General features: G+C 37.1%; 1 protein-coding gene across 4 annotated transcripts in view; it reads left to right on the top strand.

Moving 5' to 3' along the window:
- Positions 1–24,102, top strand: part of CKMT1A (creatine kinase, mitochondrial 1A) — a 176,005-nt gene that overhangs the window by 43,128 nt on the left and 108,775 nt on the right. For 3 of the 4 annotated variants that reach the window (XM_044077728.1, XM_044077726.1, XM_044077727.1), the window contains exons 2-3: positions 862–1,064; positions 22,325–22,523. In XM_044077728.1, coding sequence (XP_043933663.1) covers positions 913–1,064; positions 22,325–22,523 — 351 coding nt within the window. In that variant the 5' untranslated portion in view covers positions 862–912. Of the gene's footprint in view, positions 1–243; positions 313–861; positions 1,065–22,324; positions 22,524–24,102 lie in introns of those variants that run through there. The other variant, XM_044077725.1, reaches the window with a different exon arrangement.

Here is a 24,102-nt window from a genome sequence, read left to right as displayed (position 1 = left end):
TAGCTATCCGACGTAACTCATTTAAAAGTCATGCGTGTCATACTGTTTATTTTAAGCTTTCCGTAAATATATGGCGACCAGTTGGTGCCATCTGGTAGTAACTCACTGCATACAGTTGGAATGTAAACCGACACTCCAATATTAGTAGTTTAAGCAACGTAGAAAAAATGGATACATTAAGTAATTAGACAAATATCCTAAATATCCCAGAAGGGAAGCTTATTTGACTCTGTAATCGTGAAAGATGCAGAGGAATATATGGAGTGCTCTCTCTTTCTTGGACACCATCGCAGCGCGGTGTGTGGGGAAAGGGTGAGGAGGTTTTAATTCCGTTTTTCGGACAAATGTCTTATATTTTAGAAAAACAAATATTTAATGTAATTTGACATTTTTGGTTAGAGCACCCATTCACCATTATCTTGCATGTATTATTTTATATATTAACTTTTTAAAACCTGTCAGTTTGCTTCTTTAAGTGTTCTGAATTTAGAATTTGTTTTAATGCTGCTTATATATAAACTGCAAGTATTATAGGTGTAATGAGCAGAAATCATTTAAATCACTGGTATAAGATCTGAAATTTCTGTTTATCATTATTATTTTGATTCCTGATTTATTTTGTGTGGTATAATGAATAGAAATATAGTTACATGTCACGTTTATAGTGGGCGAGATACTGCAGCCAGTTTGGAGGACAAGAGAGAGTATGGGCTGCTTATCTGACCTCATCACGTAACTATAATCCACCTACTCCCTTTTGGGGTTAACGGTTTGTATTCTCATCACGTCCTCACACAGAATTCTTCATCCATGTATTGACTCTCTTTCTGCTTCCCTCCCTTTGTGCTGGTATCTCCACAGATTCACAGGCTTCCATTCTCTGTGTCGTGTTCTCGAATCTTCGATCCAGACATGGCTAGCAGTTTCACCAGAGTTCTGACCGGCAGAAGAGCCACCAGTATTATAACAATAGTGGGAGCCGGATCCTTGGCTGGGGGCTACCTGTTAAGTCGGGACAAAGTCAATGCAGAGAGTGACCTAAGAAGACGGCGTTATCCACCAAGGTAACTTCTTCTTTCTCCTCTTCCTCTATGAATGCACTTCTGGAATTCCAAGTAACTGCAATAATCTGCAACAATGCATTCTCCTGAGTACTGTGGAAAAATGATTCAACAGCAATGCCGTTTACTTATTCATATACACTAATAGTACTAATCACTGTGCTTTTGAGAGGCAATGCAGAAAGTAAATCAGCAGAGTGGTAAGCGTATTGCGCAGCCATCAGTTGCAGCAATGATGTTTTGCATTTATAAAATGTTATTTCCCAGCAGCGTCAAAGAGAAATTTAAATTCTTCTACCAAAATAACTAATTTTAACGTCAGCGGTGTATAACACCAGCTAAATTATGTATTTTCAGTCTGCTTGTTTATCGGATTTTGCAAAACTGCATTCCGAAACACTAAGAATATGGAAGGTACCAGTGAAGGACAAAATAAGAAAGCTTTCTTATGTAACAGCCATAGCCTCTCATATTGTGCTGCTTATCCAAATGGGTCACAGAGTAGCATACCTTATAGCAGTCTCATTTTGAAAATGTATTGGCGTGCTTATGTTTGCTTTGGATAATTTACATAAGCAGTTTGTCTTAGCATCGGGGCTGTCAGACTGCAGTTATTCTTTTAGGTCGTGAGTGAGGAAGACTGGACACCCCCATTAATTATATCCCTCTCATTAATACAAGTGGAAACATCAGGCAAAAATAAATAAATAAGCGTAGACTCTGATGTGAATGACTTAATTTGGTTTTCTACTTAAACTGCGGCAACTTCCTTTGCCCCCCCCCCCCACACACACACACACACACACACACGCACATGCTAAAGCAAAATTAAGGGGAGCGCCTTATTCAAAATGCAGCTGGCATGTTAAAATATGTATAATTACGCGGCTTCCCAGTACTCATCCACTTATGTGTAAGTACCAAGAACTTTGCCATAAAAATTAATCATTCAGATATATTTTTTTCTGCGAATAAACAAGTCAAGTGGCGTATATTAGTCTTTTAATTGCATTATCCTCTTCTCCAAAAACGTCGGCCTGGGTATTACTGCCTCCGAAACACTGAGAATAATTTTACTGATGTTTAATTGGCAAATGCAAATTATTTAAAACTGGACGGGTTACTTCGTTTAACTTCACTTATGACCGAGTGCAGCATTCCTTTGCTCCGTTTTTAAATTCTAATTTGAAAAGCAGTCAATTCTCTTTGTGGTGGTGGTTGGGTAAAGTGGGTAACGGTTTTTGATGCAGTTCATTGTCCTTTGCCTCAAGCTAACTATAGAAATTAAATCTGTGACCCGGATTAAACTTTCTTAAACTGAAGTAGGTCACCCCCCCCCCCCACACACACACACACACACACACACACACACACACACGGGATCATACAACCACTAACGGATATTTTCTAATTCAAGAGTTAGGGACAGATGGCTGCTGATTTAAGACAAGCTTTGCAGCTTCCTCTAAGGCTAAGCTAACTCTCATTTAACTTGGATGCACGTTCACAGCATCCCTTCTTAATTGTAAGGACTTTATGTAATTTATTACATAAATTCATTCTGTTTTAAAAGCCGCTTCTGGTTCTGGTGGTGTCATGAAGTACTGCAGGACCCCCGTTTATCTCATTTATACTTAACTTTACAGTGGTGTTGCAAATGTCCTGGCATAAGTAAGTAATGGAACTGTAGCTATAGCTCTCAAACTGCTGTCACAAAAATACAGAGCACTCACTCTCATAATGTGGAACAAAGGGGCAGAATGTGGGACACACACTAGCAATAAGCAAACATGTTCATCTAGGAATTAAACTTACATAACGTTCTTTTGATTAATTAGTGTTTATTCAGATTTATCGTGGGTATTAGTTAATAAAAATGTTAACAGTGAATGTGTAACATAACCTTCTAATGTGGAACAGAGAAGAGCGTGGGTCTTTTAATATTCAAAATAAGGAACGCTTCTAGGGTTACCACCTGTCCCACTTTGCGAGGGGACAGTCCCTCTTTGTGTCCTGACAAAACATTTTAAAAATGGCAAATGTCATGAGATTTTAGGACAAAATTATTTCCTATATTTTATGTAATAGTTGCATAAAACAAGTTATTTTGCATCTAAAATACCTAAATGTTATAAGAAACAAAATAAGCAACTAAAATGCTACAAGAATAAGCTTTTATTTAGGCAAAAAAGTTAAGTTCTATCCTTTGTACTGACCGTGGGTATGTGTCGGCCTGTAAAATCTGATGTTTGTACCAAAAATGTCCCACTTTGGCCATTTGAAAAGGTGGCAACCCTAAACGCTTCCCCTTAAAGAGGTACACTTGGAGGTAAGACAAGCAGTCAGCTACTTGCGTGTGCGTGCTTACGTGCGCGTGTAGTGGAGCCGGGGATGCGGGGTGTTCACTACAAAAATTCAAACCATTTGTACGAAATCTTGATGGTAACCAGAGAACGCATATTTTACTTCCACCGCGGCATTGCCTCTATACGCGATGGAACAGAATGGTAATGTTGTAAAAGCGTTTGAAAAAAGTTTGGTTAGCCAGGAGTCGGTCAGGTCAGGTGCAGCCCAGTTCAGTTGTGTTACAAAAAAAAAAAAAACACTGATTACTTTCAGAATTACCTTACCACTTTTCATACCTCCCAAGTATACCTCATTACGAGGAACGTACCTCATTTGGGGTCTTAAAAAGTTCATGTTCCTCAATGTTCCACATTGAAAGACTCTGTCACGCATTCAGTGTTAGGAATTTTTTTAAGTAAAATCCATGGTAAATAGAAATGAATCCTATTAATTCATTAAAAGATCTTTGTAAGTAAAACCAGCATATTTTAGCCATCCTATGACATTGCTAGTTGAAGTTGTTAGTAAGCCATTAGTATGTGTTCCACATTTTGCCCATTTGTTCCACATTATGAGGGCTAGTGTTATTCATTTTGGAGATGGAGGGTTGAGAGCTATGCCACTTGTGCATTTTATTCAAAATTTCAATATACTTTAGCACATCGATATTAAAAGATAATGCCACTTGCATTATGCTGCTGAATTTTAAAACAAAATCAACAAAAAATAAACACAGATGTAGTAAGACACAGGATACAATAGAATACAAGAGGAAAGGACAGATGAAACAAATCAACACTACTTGTATTTCTCGATTGGTTTTGCAATAAATTGTTTCAGGATTCCGGTTTGCTGTGTACCCTTAAAATCACACACAAGAAGAAAGAATTCAGTGTAAAGTGAAACAAATGAGTAACAAAAATGAAATGACAGTATCTGAATCTCTTCTCTGTGTACACTGCCCATTTTATATGGGTTTGTGTCATTATTATTGTTGTTCTTGTTATTATTATTATTATTATTATTATTAGTATTATTACTGAATGCTGCGGTAGTACAGCGGTAGCGTTGTTACCTCACAGCAAGAGGTTCTCCCGTTCGATTCTCAGCTTGGCTTGGGAGTGCCTTCTGTGTGGAGTCTGCATGTCCTCCCCGCGGTTGGGTAGTGTTCGAAAGACATGTGTGTATAAATGGGTGTGCCTTCGTTGAAGGTTGGGCGTCGAGCTGGCACCGTGGCATTTCATAAAAAATCTACTGCCAATCATTAGCAGACTGGAGTTCCACTGTGGTGACAGATAGCCGAAAGACATTATCTGTATTATTACTACTACCATTAATTCTCTGCTCAGAGGCGTTCTGGATGTTGTGTCGCCTTGTTGCTTTACTCCACACTATAACCCAGATGCATACCACTCAAACATTTACCCAAACATTCAAGAGCAAAGACAACAATTAATGAGCGGGTATGTCCAAATGAGACAGCAATTTTAACTATTGGTCTGTTATATTCTAGGATAGTAGGTTCTGAATTAGCATGTATTTTTCTGAAGGAAAAGCCTGCTGACTGCAATCCTTAACGATTTGCCAAGAAGAAATACTTTTTATGAGGAAGAGACAAAAAATATTAAGCAAAATCAGAAACAGATTGTGAAATTGGGGACAGAAGAGCTATGCTCAGATATATTTTATTCTTTGCCCTCTTAGATTGAGTTGTATTGTATTCAGTGTAAAATCATGTGCTGAACCATTATGAACCTTACGTAAAACACAAGTTAAGATATTTCATCTTGTTGTGGCACAGTACAAAACACGGATCAAGCCTTTTGAATTTGGTGACATGTTTATGAAGAGGTGACAGTAGCTCTTAATGATGTCATTCACTGACTTTGCAATTCTGGGCTAAGTCTGAAAATGGTCCAGTGAGATCCGTGCTGTATTCCAGTTAAATAAAGAAGCAAACAAATAAACAAAGACTTATCATGCAAATAACTAAGCAAATAAATAAAACCATGATTAGTGCTCTATCCTGGTTAGTAAAGACAAATGAATGAGTGAATGAATGACTGAATGAATGAATGAATTAATTAATTAATGAATACATAAATAAATATCTAAATAAATTAATAAAGGACTGTGCATGTTACTTGTATGGACCTTGCTAAATCACCTAATGTTGTTGCCCACAAGGGAATCACAAATTAATTACATTTATTGTAAATACATAGGAAACCCATTGTGAAAAATATTTGGTAAACAATGGAATATGATAGGTGAGTAAGAGAGACAGAGAAATAGTGTGTGTGTGTGTGTGTGTGTGTGTGTGTGTGTGTGTGTGTGTGTGTGTGTGTGTGTGTGTGTCTGTCTGTCTGACTTCTGGGTATGTGTTGTGTGTTTGTGTGTGTTCCATCCTAATGCAAGTTGCCAGAGGTGTTCCTCAAGACTGTGGGTTATCTTCTCTTTGGAGTAGTTTTCTCATATATAAAAATGAGAAAGGAATTATAAATAGCCAGATATGGAGAGGATCATTAATTAAGTGATATCACTACTGTTATAAAAGATGTTGATGTTCTTCAAGATAGCTTACAGAAAATAAACACAAATTAGTTTCAGTAGCTGCTCTTCTGATATTAGTTGTAGTGCCATGAGCATGGTAAGAATATTATAAAAGTTTCCATATTATAAAAGATCAAGCAATAAATAACAGTGTAAATAACAGCAAGTCCCAAAACATACGCAGGAGCAAGAACATCAGTAAAATCCAGTACTATAAAAACACCAACAAATAATCCAAGACATAAACAGAGTTGTAACAAAGGGCAAAGTTTTATTCCACAAGTAAGCGCTTTCACCCTAAGGCTTCTTCAGACTTTAAAACCATTTAAAACTCAGTCATTTAAATAATGATAAAAGTCATGTTATAGGTTGTTTCGGACGCATACTAAATAATTGCAATCAGGTATTTAAAGCAACATGCATATTCCATACAATAAAAAATGACTACCAAAATAGAATAATGTTAAAAACATCAATGCCATAAAAATAAAATATATATTGAGTATTTTTACACCCTCATTCTCAGTTTGGGTCTAAATAACCTTCTTCTCCTAAGAATGGGTTGCAAATGAACTTTGTCATTTAACCCTGGTAGTCTGTCTGCTCTACAGCGAATAATCCAGTGTAACTCACACTCTTCAGTGTAATTATCTATATCACCCCCTCTGACACTGGGAGTGATAGTTTGTATAACAAAAAACTTAAAACAATGTGATTCACCTGATTGCTTGCAATGTTTAGCTAAAGCATTGTGTTCAGTACCAGTTCTTATATGATAAACATGTTCTCTAATATGTTCACGTAGTTGTTTATTTGTTTTTCCAAAATAAAAAGCTGTGCATGCCATGCACCTAGCAAGATAGACAACATTGACACTCCTGCAGTTAGTCTGAGTGTTCAAATGGAAATCATATCCAGAAACAGGTTGTTTAAAAATACTGCCTGTGTCGATGTACTGACATTGTTTACATGTGTTGCAAGGTTTAGTATTAAATCTAGGTGTAATACATCTAACACTAGTCAAACTGATTGGATAGTTACAAAGCCTTTGTTTCAAATTTGTCTTGTTTTTGTATTGAAACATGGGTCTATCACCCACTATGTCACTAATATCTTCATTTAACAATAGGGTGTCCCAATGTTTCATAATTACATCTCTAATGACACTTGCGTCACTCATGTAAAACATAGGTATTTTCAAACTATTTGTTCTCCTCATTTGTTGAATATGAACATCATCACTACAACCTGAGAAATACGGTCGTGCCCTTGTTGTTCTTAGTTCATTCACTGCAGTAACTGCCCTCTCTACCTCTTTTTTATTATAGCATCTCTCAGTTAACCTATGTTTAAGTTCTAATACCTCTTGTTTGTACCCTTCAGTTAATGGATTTAATCTAGACGCTCTCACCATCTGTCCTTTAACTTTGTTGTCAAAAACATACCTAGGGTGCATACTGTGTCTGTGGAGTAAAGTATTCCTATGACAAGCTTTCCTATGTACAGAAGTATTCAATAATCCATTCTCCAATCTCATAACATTCACATCCAAAAAGGAAATATTAGAGATAGAATAGCATAGACTAAACTTAAGAAAATCGGTAGAAGTGTTGATGATAGAAACAAAATTCAGAAGGCTGTTTTCATCCCCTTCCAGATCAAGAAGAGGTCATCCACGAACCTTCTATAAAACCCAACATATTGTTGGAAGGTTATATGTGGAAATAAAAGTTCTTCTTCCCAATCAGCCATCACTATATTGGCATAGCTATTGGCACAAGGGGTGCCCATAGCTACGCCATCTTTCTGCAAATAGATCTTCTCATTAAACATAAAAAACATTATTATACAGCACCATTTCTAAGAATAAAGCCAAAAGATCTATTGTATTATTCTCTAAATTTGACTTGCTATTCAAGTAACGTTGCACACTTGCTACTCCTAGGTTATTAGGGATGACAGCAAACAAACTTCTGACATCTAAAGTTACTAGGATATAATGATCATCTTCTTTTAAACCTCTGGTGTAATCATAGAGGTCAAGCAGAAATTGTTTGCTGTCTCTTAAAATCACAGGATTCGCTTCTACAACTGGTTTTAAATAACATTCCAGGTAAATTGAAAAAGGTTCAGTTAGCCACCCTTGACCAGCAACAATGGGGCGTAAAGGTGGGTTGGAGATGGATTTATGAACCTTGGGCAAACCTTAAATCACAGGTATGAGTGGATGTTTCACTTTCAAGTATTTAAATAAGTCCAATGTTATATTATGGCTTTTAACTAAATCATCCAACATATCATACACCCTAAATACTTTGTTGGTTACTTCTTGTATGTCAGTGTTGGAATAAAATGAAATAAAATGAGGGTAGTGTTAGAAGAAGATGTATTTTAAATCCATTAACTGAAGGGTACAAACAAGAGGTATTAGAACTTAAAAATAGGTTAACTGAGAGATGCTATAATAAAAAAGAGGTAGAGAGGGCAGTTACTGCAGTGAATGAACTAAGAACAACAAGGGCACGACCGTATTTCTCAGGTTGTAGTGATGATGTTCATATTCAACAAATGAGGAGAACAAATAGTTTGAAAATACCTATGTTTTACACGAGTGACGCAAGTGTCATTAGAGATGTAATTATAAAACATTGGGACACCCTATTGTTAAATGAAGATATTAGTGACATAGTGGGTGATAGACCCATGTTTCGATACAAAAACAAGAAAAATTTGAAACGAAGGCTTTGTAACTATCCAGTCAGTTTGACTAGTACTAGATGTATTACACCTAGATTTAATACTAAACCTTGCAACACATGTAAACAATGTCAGTACATCGACACAGGCAGTATTTTTAAACAACCTGTTTCTGGATATGAATTCCATTTTAACACTCAGACTAACTGCAGGAGTGTCAATGTTGTCTATCTTGCTAGGTGCATGGCATGCACAGCTTTTTATATTGGAAAAACAAATAGACAACTACGTGAACGTATTAGAGAACATGTTTATCATATAAGAATTGGTACTGAACACAATAAAATTGCAAGCAATCAGGTGAATCACATTGTTTTAAGTTTTTTGTTATACAAACTATCACTCCCAGTGTCAGAGGGGGTGATATAGATAATTACACTGAAGAGTGTGAGTTACGCTGGATTATTCGCTGTAGAGTGGACAGACTACCAGGGTTAAATGACAAAGTTCATTTGCAACCCATTCTTAGGAGAAGAAGGTTATTTAGACCCAAACTGAGAATGAGGGTGTAAAAACACTCAATATATATTTTGTTTTTATGGCATTGATGTTTTTAACATTATTCTATTTTGGTAGTCATTTTTTATTGTATGGAATATGCATGTTGCTTTAAATACCTGATTGCAATTATTTAGTATGCGTCCGAACAAACCTATGACATGACTTTTATCATTATTTAAATGATTGAGTTTTAAATGGTTTTAAAGTCTGAAGAAGCCTTAGGGTGAAAGCGCTTACTTGTGGAATAAAACTTTGCCCTTTGTTACAACTCTGTTTACGTCTTGGATTATTTGTTGGCGTTTTTATAGTACTGAATTTTACTGCTGTTCTTGCTCCTGCATATGTTTTGGGACTTGCTGTTATTTGGATTTGTTATTTGCATCCCAGGAGCATTTATCTCCTCATGGCTTTTGCTTTTTTAATAAATAACAGTATGATTAAATACCTTGTGAGCATAGTAGTTAGCAATTAAGACATTGACCAGTATGTGTCCATTACAGTTAGGAAGGTGTATTCTGTACTCACCTAATAATAAAACTAAAGGTGAGAATTACCACAAACAGTGAACGAGCAGGTCTGTATGATTCCATCTGTCCCTTAAGGGTTAAAGGTCATGACAAACTGCAAGCTTCTAGGAATCATTTCATTAAATATGAGTGGCCAGAAATGTCTTCTTATTTCTAAAAGTTTCTTGCCTCTATTAAATTTTCAGGTTTACCTTTGTTTATATCATCCCCTTCTTTCTGATGAATAATGCACAGGTTGTTCTTTTTTTTTTTAGAAAAAAAAAGCTTTATCCAGACAGATAAGTGCAGTCACCATGAAAATGTTTTTTTCTAATATGCAGTCTCTAATGTAACTTAATATTGGGGGCTTCCAGCTGTTTACCACTTGCAAAATCTTCTGAGTTATCAGAAAAAAAAATCATGGCTATTGTGCTTATCCACCTTTGAATAAAGCTTTTAAAAAAAGAGAACAACCTGCATCTTATTCTTCAGAAAGGGGGAGATGACAAAATCAAAGGTAAACCTGATAATATAATTTGGAGTACTACTGGCAAATATCTTTGAGGAGTAAGAAAACATTTCTGGCCAGTCCTATTTAGTGAAATGATTCCTAGAAGCCTGCACCTAATATTCAAGGGTAGGTCTATTGACTCTACTATACTTCGATAATCGAACCTGTCATTGAGTACATTTGTGTATTCAGTAGTTTTCCTGAACTACCAACTGCAAATGGAACAAGAGTACATATTTTAACCAGAAAAATCATAGGAATAGAAACAAAATGATTGCTCTAAAACGGCTATAACAACTTACATTACTCCATGTTTCTTTCAGCCTCCTTAAAGGTAATCTCTGCTTGAGATGTAGGGTAGTGTTGGATTTACTTTACAATACTGATTCATGACTTAAATGTCCTATGACCAATGTTCACATCCAGAATTGCTTAAATACACTAATACGTCTATCCTGGAACAGCTCAAATGTCAAGCTAAGGACAACAAGACCACAAAGGAAGCATGGGTTTTCTTGTGGTAAACAGCCTGAAGCTCCCAGTATTAAGTTACATTAACTTCACAGTAGAAGGAGGCAATAAGGTTGTCCAGTATGTTTTTTAAGCATATTTAATATTTTGCACCCTATCCACATCTATGTTCCCCCTTACTCTTTCTTCATTTGTGCTATGCCCTTTGAAAGAAATGCCTCCGTCAATTCTACCTGCACCATTCATTTTAGCAGTCCAGTCAGTGGGTCTATGGCCCTTCTGTCAAAAAGGTAATTTCACATATTAAGTTAAAGTTCACATTTTAAGTTAAGTACTTAAATCATAAGCACTGTACATTCAAGGGTCAAACAAGATGATGTGAAGTAAAAAAAATATACATATAATAAAAAGGTAATAGGGCATTAATATATTATGTGCTGAAAAATGCTATAACAAATGAAAGATAAACAGGAAAATCAAGTACCCAAAAGAAAATCTCCTTGTAATGTAGCATATAATATAAAGATTAAGTAGAAGTACTTTAAATACAAATTTGAAGTAAGGCACAACATAAAACTAGATTTAGGAGTATTGATTTGCTTAAAAAGACAGCATTCTGTGGATTCAATATAGATGCATTTTCTCCAGATTTTTCTTAAAAGAGTCTGTCTCTTTTCATTAAATCTGGAGAATTTGTTGTGATATCATTTAAAATAAATTAAAGTTAAAAATTATCAAGTAAACTTTCAATTGTTGAATGTAAAACCTAACCCTTAAGTCAGTGGTCTGGCAACAAGCAACAAAAGGCTAGGCTTCAGTCTAAATGTAATTTTTGATGATAATGCAATGGTTGTTTTGAGGCCTCTAAATAGGAGAACTAAAAGTGTAGCATTACAGTACATGTGTTATGACCCCCCACCAAGATAACACATAGTAATAAATGAAGTAGATAAACCCAATTGATAGCTGCTGAGATTGTGATCCACAAAGTCCCAAAAGTCCAGAATAGACTCAAACTAATTCTCAGCATGCAGTGTGACAAATCAATTGAACAATCTAAGCAAAACAAAAACAACATCACTTCTGCTGTCAGCCATTCCCCAACATCTTGGACAAACAACAGGATGTAGTGAGTACATTCTGTTCCCTTTCCACGTCTTCTGTTCTTCCTATGTAAGTTGACCCCTTCACATCTCTTTGATTTTATTTTGTGCAACAATATCATGCCCCCCATCTCTTTTGGTGTGTAGGGAGAAGAGTGTTAACACTTTGGTTGCCTGGACACATCATTCCTTATGTCCCTTGCATATTTCTCATGGCTTTCCTTTTGACTTCTTCCATCAGTACGATCCTTTCATTATATGGCTTCCAAGGTGTGATTTGACCTGGACCTCACATAGTTAGAGCATTACTTCTTTACTTCTGGAGACTATACTTATGAAGAAGCAACCCAGCATTCTGTGTGCTGCTACTGCTGGCCTCTTTGTTTCTGATGATTTTCTCCAGGTATGTGCAGTACCTCCTATCTTTTTTTTTCTCTATTGCTGTTTCCAAGTGAAGCACTTCATGCCATGTTCATTGTGGTCCAAAATGTTAATTTACATTAGTCTGCTGTGAACCTAAATTGCCACCTTTCAGCTAATTTGGACAATTTTTCCAAACCATTCCTTAGACACTTACCTTATCCTATACTGCTGCAGTTGTGTGTTGTCAGCACAGAGGTTGATCCTGTCCTCTCTTCTCTAAAATATATCTGTGAATAATTGCACTGAAGTGCAGCAGACCCAGGATTGAACCCAATAATACTCCACAAGACACTTTCCTTTCTCCTGGCAGTCACCAGAAACCACTGTACCCTACATGTAACCATGCATCTGTCCATTAACTAGTCTTTGTCCTAACCCCAACTCCTTTGGTACTCTCCTGTCAGATTCTCTTAAAACCCCCATCATAAGGCTGGATAAAAGTTGACTGTCAGCCCCTTCTGGAGAGAAGCCTAGTTTGGCTACTGTACTAGAAATTTTTGTCATATAGGAATGTTACCAGCCGTGCCCTCAGGATTCTCTCCAAGATTACCACTGGCACTACTATTAACGTAATAGACCTGGATTTTTCATACTTCCCTTCATCTACAAGAGTGCCACATTTCCAGTTCTCTAGTCATTAAGCACATCTGCATAAACCCTGTACTCCCAAAGCCATGATATTAATTAGTCTCAATCAGTGGTCACTCACCTTCTATGTTTAGTGAAGTTTTCCTTTCGAAAAGAACCAAGTCTTGTATCTGAGAGTTTAATTTGCATTTTGTAGCAGATACCGAGTCACCGAACTGATATTTACAGCATCACAGTAGGTCCACTAACTGGCAGACTGATTAATATAATAAAAAAATAAACTGAAGGATGAAAAATATCTACTTAAGAAGAGAATGCTTCAATGTGTAAATCTAGTGCACACAATCTCTTCAGTATAAAGATATTTCTGTTTCAGTTGTATCTCTTTGAGATGGTAGACTTAGATTTTTCAGATTTTTGTAAAGATAGAAAATATATCAGTGTTACAACACTGATCGCTTCAAAGATTAGTTAGATAATGCATGACTTTTTACACATTAATTTCCCATGTTTCATGGGTACTCTATTGTTTTAGTGAGGCAGCTGAGTCAAGGGACACAGTAGATTTTGGTTACTCTGTATCTGGAAATTAAGCACTGTTACTGGGCTACAAGTGGTCCTAGGAGGGGGCATAGACTCTCCATTTTCCAAAGGGAAACCAGATGGGCTGTTAAAGCTTTAAACTGGTTTGTGAAGACACTCATTTTTGTTAATCAGTGAATATGTTCAAGCTCACTTCTGCAAACTATAACTAGTATTATTTCAACATTCTTTTTGAGACAATAGATTAAAAAGTTGTAGATACAATAATGTGCAGTTGTAAAGTACAACAAGTTTTCTTAAATGGCTCTGTCAAGGTTTTAAAGTTTTTCTGAAATGTGTAAAAATTAAGTCAATACCTCTCAACCTCTTAGAGCAAAAATTCTGGACAAAGCCTAAAATGATGGGGGGACAAATAGGTACAGATTTTAAATATTGCTCTTACAAACTGAGAACGTTGATAGAATAATAGGTTTTGCATTAGCTTGAATTTTCTGAAGGATGTGGAGTCTTAAACTCAAATGTTTGTCATTAGTTAATGGCTTCATTCCTCAGCTATTTGCCAGAAAGTAACAGATGTTAGAAGAACACACCAAATATATGAGGCAAAAATCTGGACATTCTGCGAAAACCTGTACAGTTGAGAGGAATTATTTGTTTCAGCTTAGAAGAAACAAGCTATAAGTATATCCTCAATGATGGACCATATAAGATAAATGTATGCCACTTTGTAACATATGTCGATATTAAGAGGTTCCTGTGTGGTTCCTGGCGATTGTCTTAATTGCAAAGGTGTACTTGCTGGAGTATGTGCCTTCCTGATCATCCCCTGCCTCACTTGACATAATTTATTAATGTTGGCTGGAGTCTCCTTGAGGGGCCTGGTAATCTGGTGTTCGGTCTCCTCAGCCACCTGTTGAAGAAAAGAAGTCTTTTTCAGTTTTTCTATCCCTACTTGCCATGCATCCAATTTCCTCAGTAGTACCACTATTTTAATTTCCTGTACCAAGGATGTAGGCCTCAAACCCTTTACCAGTGATTCTAATTTCAGAGTCATTGTCAATGCAACTCTATACTTTGCAGATGTCACCATTGCATAGGTTAATGTTGATGCTTCTAATATTAAAGTGTTAGGTGTTAACTTGTGGTGCCAGGAGCTGGGCACTTGATATCAGTGCCGATCCAGTCCTTCTGATGTTGATATCAGGCCTGAACAAGCCAGTCCCAGGGATTCTGGTTCACAATCTACTGGCAATAAGTCAGCCATCTACACTAACATTAACAGCAGTCCAACAGACGTCCTTACAATGGCTGCTATCAATGCTGTAACAACAGATCTAAGAGGCCTCCGTCTTTCAGAAATCCAATACTCTGGTGTCTACTTCCAAGAGGGTCTCTTCCTCCTTCTCCTTAGACTTCCCCAGCAAAGAAGCACAGGAGCAGCACATGGAAGAACACATGCCTTGCCTCCCTTCTGGTGTCACCAACAGCAGACATTGATGATTAGGGTGATGCTGCCTCCCCCACATGACTTCAGGTGAACAGGTGTTGTATAGAGATAATGTATACAGGGTAGGACGGGCAGTTGGGTATGCTCAATATACTTCTAACAGGTGAGGCTTCAAAAGGCATCTAAGTAAACCTAACAATCCTCTTGGGAGACAGGTGCCACATAGGTGGCTTGGATGTGACCCTGATCTCTAAAAATGCCATTCTTCTGTCCCAAAGAGAGTGGAATTGTTTGTTAGGGTCACCCAAGCGTAATATCACTGCGTGAACAGCTCTCCATAAAATTGGTCCGATTCACCAATGCCTGTCTGTTCATCCTCAGGATAAGGAATTCAGGGTGATGTCCAGGCTATTAAAGTGTTTTATATATATATATATATATATATATATATATATATATATATATATCTTCCACATTTACTTTATGAACACTAAATGACTTGTTTTACATGATAATAGAAGGAAACTTCTATTACACTAACAGTGTCAAAGCAGGGGGCTTTTCCTGTATTTCTATGTGTGTGTGTATGTTTCTAATTTGACCTTCTTTCTTACATAATAATTTTCAAATATGACATTTCTGATGAAATACACAACATCAATGAACAGTTGCTAAATGGGCCTAATAAAGATAAACTTCGATCTCTCTCTCTCTCTCTCTCTGTTCTTAACCCCTTTGACCATCACCATATTTTTAATGCACATTCTGTATTATGGCACAGAAGGCTCAGCTAAAAGCATGGGATCTGGCATTGCTGTTTTCCAGTATACCATCATGGGTAACTCCACTTGTCAGTGTTTGCTAAGCACACCAAGGTGATCTTCGTAGATGCCCTCTTTCAAGGTTCCTCCATATTTGGTCCCATAGAAAAGATGCATCTTGAAAACATGGAGAAAGAGGACAAAACTCTCACTGCTGGGGGTGTGAAGCTCCTTTTCCAGGATTTACTGGAGCCAGTGTCAGGGTGATTTAATTATGGCACACACCAAAAGAACCAGCAGTAATCTAGGAGGAAATCCAACAACCAGTGCAACTTCCAAAATGCTCATAGGCTCAAAGGCAAGTTGTCTGAACAGTATTCCAGAAGCCATGGCCTTCACACAGATGGACAGCAGCAACAACCATGAGACTATGGCTGTCTCTGGATGCAGTTCTAGTGAAGGACTCTCAGTAACTCCACTTGTCTGCATGGAAATCCATCAAAAACAAGTGGATCCAGACTCATGAGTAAAGGCTACAGTGTACCTTTCATAATTTGACCAGTCTCACCATCTATTCCTTTGCTCGGTGTTCCATCTCACCAAAAGGTGTCCACAAGAAGGGAAGCTCTCAACCTCTGCCAAAAAGGAACTATTTATGAAGGCAAACTAGTCAAAAAAGGGTTAAGATTTTAATACCAATTCTTTATATTACCAAAAAGATATACACTATAGAATTTTGGATCTAAAGTGGTCTGAGCACCCTCTTTCCTATGGAAATCTTCCATATATGGTCACAATGCAGTCGGTTCTTCCTTATCTATAAGATGGAGTTTGGGTTTGTTATTTGAACCTCCAAGAGGCTGTTGTCAACAGCAAGATAAAAAGGAGATAATGATTTACTTTATTTTTTGGGTAACAACCTGGTGTTACACATTCTTGACTCTTCCATTCACACTAACCTCAGTTGCAATGTTGTTATTATTTATTTATTTTTTTATTTACTAAATGACATTTGATTACCAGGAAAGCCCATTTGGGTAGGAGTCCTTTTTCAGCATAGGGCTGGGGAAAAAGGCTTTGAAGTATTACGAAACATTTTAAGACCAATAATTCTACAGTATTTAAAAATAATACAAAAAACAAATACACTTTAAATAATTATAATAAATTAGACATAATATGAGAACTTTGGTTAAGAATAGATTCAAATTATATAACAATGATTTAACGATTTAAGAAATTTTAGCCAGTTTCTAAAGAAATTAAAATTTAATTAGTATAATACAAACATGAATTGCAATATGAAATGAGAGAAAATCAGGCTTATGGTATATTTAGAGAGACAGGGTCAGGGGAGAGAAATTGATAGAAGTATGGAAGCGAGTGAAGAAGGAAGTGTAAGGAGGTGTAAGGTATGAACAGGCATTTGCTCGCATTTAGTGATATAGTTTATCCTGGTGTTGAGCAAGAACAGAGCCAGCTTTTGGCTAGGAAATCTTTCAGAAAGGTTTTGAAAGATGGAAGGGATAGTACTGACCTGATGGATAGAGGTAAGGAGTTCCAGACCTTAGCAATATGGTGCAAGAATAGACAATACCCTACAGATTCAATAGGTTTGTGGACAGCCAGGGGTTTTGGGTCATTGGATCATAATGACCAACTAGGAACATAATTGTGTAGAATGTTATTTAGTGCTGGGCAAGCAGATGGATAGTGAATAATTTTATAGGGGATAAGAAGCTGTGTATTTGTTAGGTGATAGGGCACTTCTAACCAGTTTAGGCTTCTTAGTGCTATACAGTGGTGGGTTCAGAAAGGGATTTTTGTGACAAACTTAGCGACTTTGTTGTAGCACTGCTCAAGTTTTGATTTTTGTGATGCCTGAAGGTTAGTAAGGATGGGAGCACCATAAAGAAGTTTGGGGAGGAGATAAGGAGTGGTAAGTGTAGCTTTAGTTGCATCGGTGAGAACGTTTTTTGCTCTATAAAGCATCCCTAGTTTTTGAAGAGTTTTTCTCATGAAATTTTGTATATGCAGGTCAAATTTAAGATTATCAATCACTGAGCAATGATTTCATTTGTTGCATCATCAAGAGAGGACTTTTAATTTTGTTTTTTTCTTTCCATGGGAGAGGGATTTGGGGAAAATGGTAGTTTTTTTAGGGCTGAGCACGAGTTGTGAGTCACAAAACCATATTTCAGTTACGGCTGAAGCTTCCTGAGTAAATTGTTGGAGGTGTGCCATATTGTCAGATGTGCAAATGAGTGTGGAGTCATCTGCATACTGTATTAAGGAAGCCTGTTGTGTGGATGTGTGGAGGGTTTTGGTAAGAATGTTAAAGAAAAAGAGACCAAGGATAGAGCCTTCTGGTTCACTGGCTGTGATGGCCGGGAGATGTGGAGAGAGGGTGGCGTGCCATTTTACTGACTGATACCTATTGGCTAGGTAGCTTTTGAACCATAGAAGAGTGGGCTGAGAGAGACCTAATGAGGACATTTGAAGTAGAAGTTTGTTGTGACAAAATGTGTTGAAGGCTTTGAACAAGTCTACAAATAAGGTAGAGACTAGTTTGCCATTATCTCTAGTTTTACTAACAATATCTATATAGGTTAGAAGTGAAGTGTTAGTACTATGGGAAGGATGGAAGCCATGTTGTGTGGGGGATAGGAGTTCTTCCAGGATATAGTTAGCAATTGTTTTTGAATACATTTTTCAAGTATTTTGGTGAAGGGGATAAGATTTCTATAAGTCTAAAGTTAGTAACGTCTGTTGAATTTACTCCTTTTCTGCAGAGGGATACTCTGTAACTTTTTCCAGAGTGAGAGGCAATGTGGGATTCCTGGATTGACCTATTTATAAGGATTGAGACACTGTAGGTAATGCTATCAGCTGATATTTTAAGGTATTCACCTGGGAGGTCATTATCTGAAGTAGAGCCTGGTTTGAGTTTGTTTAAGAGTAATTTTATATAGGATGTGGGCATAGGTTTGAATGTGAAAGTAGATGTGGTGATATGTGGCTGCTGGACAGGGTTGGGATTAGATGTCAGTGAATCGATGCTATCTATAAAATCAGAGGTGAATTGTATTGCAGTTTCAAGTGATGAGTTATTGAGAGAATGATTAGTGTTGAATTTATGGCTGGGATGCAAGATTTCTTTAATGGCTGACCAGAATTTTTTAGGGCTGTGTTTACTATTATTCTGAAAAGTATTATAGTAAAGTTTTTTGCCTTCATTAATCTGCTTTTTAGTACAGTTGTGAAACATTCTGATGTTTTCATGATATTGTGCTCTTTTATATTTCTGCCATTATTTCCATGCTCTTTCCTCTAGCCTGCATTAGTATTATACTCTTTTTGGATAGCTAAATTACGTTACATGTTTTAGGCTATTTAGGATATTCAGGAAAGTTTTACCATTTTTTTTTCAGTAAAAACAGACGTTTTCAGGAACATTTTACCAAATGTTTACCACATTACCTGCTTATCACAGGTTTCAGGGAGCCAAAGTCTTCCTACATCTTGGTGACTGCCTTCTAGCTGCTCCTATGGTTCAGACTCTGAATGTAGGAAAGGAGCCTATGCTAAAAATTTACATTCTTATGCCATCATTCTGAAACTTGACCCCCATCCCAGATACTCACATTCATTCTTTCTGTGGGATATGTGTCAGTGGAGAGGATGTGATCCTAACAATTTAAAGCCTCTCTGATGCTATATTCCCAAAGAATCTCAGCTCATTTACATCACGGTATTCTAACTCTCACGGCAGCATCCATCCCTATGGTTTCCCACGGACAACTCCACATGAGTGTGCTACAGTTGAATTTAGGGGTCCTACAGTTACTAACAGCAACTGACATACCTCACAACTGTCCAAATTTTCCCAGAATGACCGTATTTTTTTGCCTCGTATTTTTAGTCATTTCATCATAAAATTTGTGTTTTTCTGGCAAAACACAGGGTACTGAACTTACTAAATAATCATAAACTTTTGAGTTTGAGAATTCATATCCTTCAGGAAAAAGCATGTTACCATAAATCCTATTATTCAAACAACTTTTTAAGTTTATAAGTGCAATATTTAAAATTTGTCCCTATTTTTGGGCATTTGTCCACCTATTATTTTTGGCTGTGTCTAGACTTCTTGTGCTAAGATGTCGAAAGGTATGATAGCTGATTTTATGATACACTGCAGTGGGAAAAAGGCATTTTCAGTGGCAGATGCCCCTCACAAACCAAACCAAGGACAATCCATTTCAAATGCCTGCTCTCATTGCATCAGTCACCATGGATGCACTTGTCCCAGGGTGTCAATACTTTGGGTTGATGGTCTGGATATATGGCTAAACACTTGGAGAAACCCTTTCCATTTGAAAAAAAAAACATAGCAAATATTACTCAACACTGACTGTAACAAAAATACAAAACCAGTATTTTTACCAACAGGGGCACACCTCTGTATGTACTAGCTCTAAAGAATGCACAACCATGGAAACTTTTTTACCCCTCCCCTACCCACAGACACACATTCTTTCATGATCTCACCCTATGAAATGGCCCTGGTTTGACCAACATGGGAATAATTGAAACCAGTTTGATAATTCCCACTTCACTGGAACATGGCTCTACTAACATCAGGGAATCCATATGATTGGAGATGGCTGAACGACTTCTGAATTGTACCTTTCCCGTTATTCATCAAGAGCAGCATTTTTGGTCACAGGTGTGGGTAAATAATTATAATATCTTCAGGCAAAGAGATTTATACATTCTTACTTTTTCCTGTTCATAAGTGATTTGGACTTGATCCTCCAGAATGACCTGTTTTCTGTTAATATAGTAGCTCTAATAGTATTGCTTGAAGTCTTTATTTCTTACTTTTATAGGCTACAATTTATTGCCAGAGATACAACTATCTTTACATATTTTCTAGTTTTTAAGGATGACATTGTGATGCAGACTGTACTTCACTCTTCCTACTCAGTCAGTACAACCTGCTCTAGTGTTTCACTTTTTGTTATACTGGCAGTGCTTCACCTCCTGTGGTGTGTGTCTAATGTGCATCTGACCTCTTAGTGAGATCCTTCTTCTGATCTGATGGTGCTAAAACATTGTTTCGAGAGAGGCCACCCTTAGATGGTAAGATTTGGACTGTGTCCTGAAGGCAGTGAAGGTGGAAGTCTCAGTGTCAGATACACAACTTATGCACGCACTGCAATTAAAAATCTGAGCTGCCAGTTATATTTATATCATCATACCCTTCTCTCCCCCAACCTTTTGCTGGTGGAATTAGGGCATTTTGTCTGTTTAGGCTGGAGATATGGTACACTATTCTGTTTCTTTCTCTAGCTCCTCCTTAGCCCAAGCTTACAAAAGCCTAAATGTTGTTGTTGTTTGTCTTTCGGCTTTTCCTGGTAAGGGGTCACCACAGCGGAACTCAGGTCCGCTAATGATTGGCAGTAGATTTTTATGAAATGCCAAAGTGCCAGCTCGACACCCAATCTTCAACGAAGGCATGCCCATTTACGCACGCATGTCTTCCAAATGCTACCCAACCGCGGGGAAGACATGCAGACTCCACACAGAAGGCACTCCCAAGCCCAGCCGAGAATCGAACGGGAGAACCTCTTGCTGTGAGGTAACAACGCTACCGCCATACCACCGTGGCTTACTTTAATCACACATTATTGTGGGTAAAAGGGAAGGAGATGGGTTCCATGGGAAGATCATGATTGCCTTAGTCATGAAGGCGATGATGCTAGAACTGCCATTCTAGAGATACTGTTATATATATCTTTCACTTTGCCCCTTACTAGTAAGGTCCCACAGTCTCACACTCAACAGCTTGATAATTTACTTCATTGACAAAAAGGAACTGAGCTAGTATGTGGCTGTTTCCTTTTTATAGCCAGGCTTTTTAATAAATGCCGCACACATTTTCAGCCATAACCCCATAGGGGCTTGTGACTACTGAAGCAGATTTGGCTGAAGAACTAATGCGCATCCAATAATATTATCAGTTCCTGAAGCAATTCTCCTTATGATGTACATTAAAGCAGATGTAAAAGAAGATCATTAAAACTAAAAAGGGGACTTAAAAAAGATGACAGGAATGGTGTACAATTTTGCATCTTAAGTGCAAAGGAATGCAAAATGGCAAGTCTAGGAAGCAATAAGACAAAAAATAAATCACAACTGGGTGAGGATTAGTTTTAGAAAGGGACTAAACTGAAGTTGTATCAGATAATCTTAAGCAAGTAAAATATCACAAATAAAAAAAATATATATGCAATACACTAAGATATATAAGAAAAGGTATCACTAAAACAAAACAAAGCTATTGTTTCACTTTATAGTAGACTGGTAGAAACAAGAAGATAGTGGTTCCCTTTAAAGAATGTTGGTAGAATCAAGAAATTATTTCTCTTAAGAGTCAGCTGGTAAGACCTGTGTGCAGCTTTTGTGACATAACCTTTATGAAGAAAGAAACAACAGCAAATTCACAGAAAGCAACAAAAATGGAGCACAGTCTTCACAAGAAGTGTAAAGATGCCATCGGGATGCTTAATATGTACACTCTTGAAGAGAAGACTAAATTTATACCCTTTGCTATATGTTTGTATATTGATATATTTAACATTGCATTGCTTATTTAAACAGTTGTTACAATGTTCACATGTATTTTTAGTAACCTGTCTCATTATCCCAGATACTGGCTATATTTAAAGTGTCCTCCTACTGTATTTGCAGTGCAGAGTACCCTGACCTAAGGAAGCATAACAACTGCATGGCCAGCAGTTTAACTCCAGCCATTTATGCCAGATTGTGTGACAAGGCCACCCCAAATGGTTTTACACTTGATCAGTGCATTCAGACAGGAGTGGACAACCCTGGGCACCCATTCATCAAGACAGTGGGCATGGTAGCTGGAGATGAAGAGAGCTATGAGGTAAGTCTTTCAAACTGAAGTAATAACATGGTGTTAGTATACATGTAGTGATAGAACTTTAGCATACTGCAAAACTGAGACAGGTCTTAGCAGAGAAACCACTTCAAAACATGTTTTTTCTAATGATGCAAACTATCATATTTACTTTGGGCCATTTGTTTGTATAGTACATATACCTGCAACTTTATTTTACATGGATAGATATCAGCAAGTAGCCACTTCAACTATGCATAATCATTTACTGCTAATAGGATGTAGATGATCTTTCTGTTTTACTGACACTGATTTTTAGGAGACAAGTTCACTTTATGCAAAAGCTGAACACATTCTGTAAGCCTGCAATTTGAGAAATGAATAGAAAAATTCTGCATGATAATTACTTTTATTTATGAAGACGCGTAAACCTCTTTCTACCAATAAGCATATGTAATAATATAAAATAATATAATTCATGACTGATATTTTCAGTCATTGCATTATATTATTTTATATTATATTGTATATGCTTATTGGTAGAAAGAGACAACAAGCATATCCCATCTTGCATTCTTAAGTGCGTTTAGCATTCTTCCTCATCCTAGACTCTACATTTCCCCATACCTTTTTCTCACATGTATTGTGCTATCATGAATGCATCTATACATTTTCCCTCCATCACTTCAGCAGACCATCCATGGGTCCACAACTCTCTCTGTCAAAAAGCACTTTCAGAGATACAGGGATTAGTCAGTCCCTACAGCCTGCTGCCCGTAACCTCTCTTTCTCCCTTATTTCTTTCTTTTCACAATGACCTCTTCACATCTCCCTGACATGGTCTTGGACATCAGTATCATATCCCCCTTCTCTTCTGCTCTTCAGTGACAGGAGTTCTAGCTCCCCTAATCTCTCATCATATTCCTTTCCCTAAATCCTTCAGATTATCTATGGGGAACCTTTTTCAAAATTTCAAAATTTTCTTAAATCAGAATAATTGGTCTCATCAAGCAAACTACCTTTGTACCACAATAAAAGAAGTAAAACAATACCCAAAGACCTCTATGTTTTACAACCCAGATTTTATCCCATAGCCTGTTCAGATAAATGTGCACAATACAAGAGTGATATTGTACCACAGTAACCAAGGCCGAGTAAGATCATTCCAGGTTTAGTGATAAGCAGTACTGATCTTATAGTGGGTAATTCAGTGTAAACTAAGTCTTGTGGCAATTTGTCTTATAAAGGACCTGAATTCCCTGACAGTTTCACTCAGCAAACAGATATGTATAATTCCATAGCCAAAGTGACACATTAAATGCCTCCAATAGATACTGTCTTGGAACACATTCTAGACTTTTTTGCAATATAGCATAATAGAGCAACCCCAAGGCTTTTCTTTTTTTTCTTTCTTTCTTTCCTTCGTACTTTCTTTCTTTATTATTCAAAAGCATAAACACTAGACATGCTTTCATTTCTACGCAGTAAAGAACTGATGTGTGCCTTTATTCCTTTTGATTCAGAAAGTGTGCTATAATTCATGGAAGTAAAGTTGATTCATGTTACTCCAGTTTGGCCCTGACATCTATTACTTGTTCACATCTGC

The sequence above is a fragment of the Protopterus annectens genome, chromosome 7.part0 (genome assembly GCF_019279795.1).
Source record: "Protopterus annectens isolate FY-2018-M chromosome 7.part0, PAN1.0, whole genome shotgun sequence".
NCBI classification, from domain to species: domain Eukaryota; kingdom Metazoa; phylum Chordata; order Ceratodontiformes; family Protopteridae; genus Protopterus; species Protopterus annectens.
This window is presented reverse-complemented; position numbering and strand designations above follow the sequence as displayed.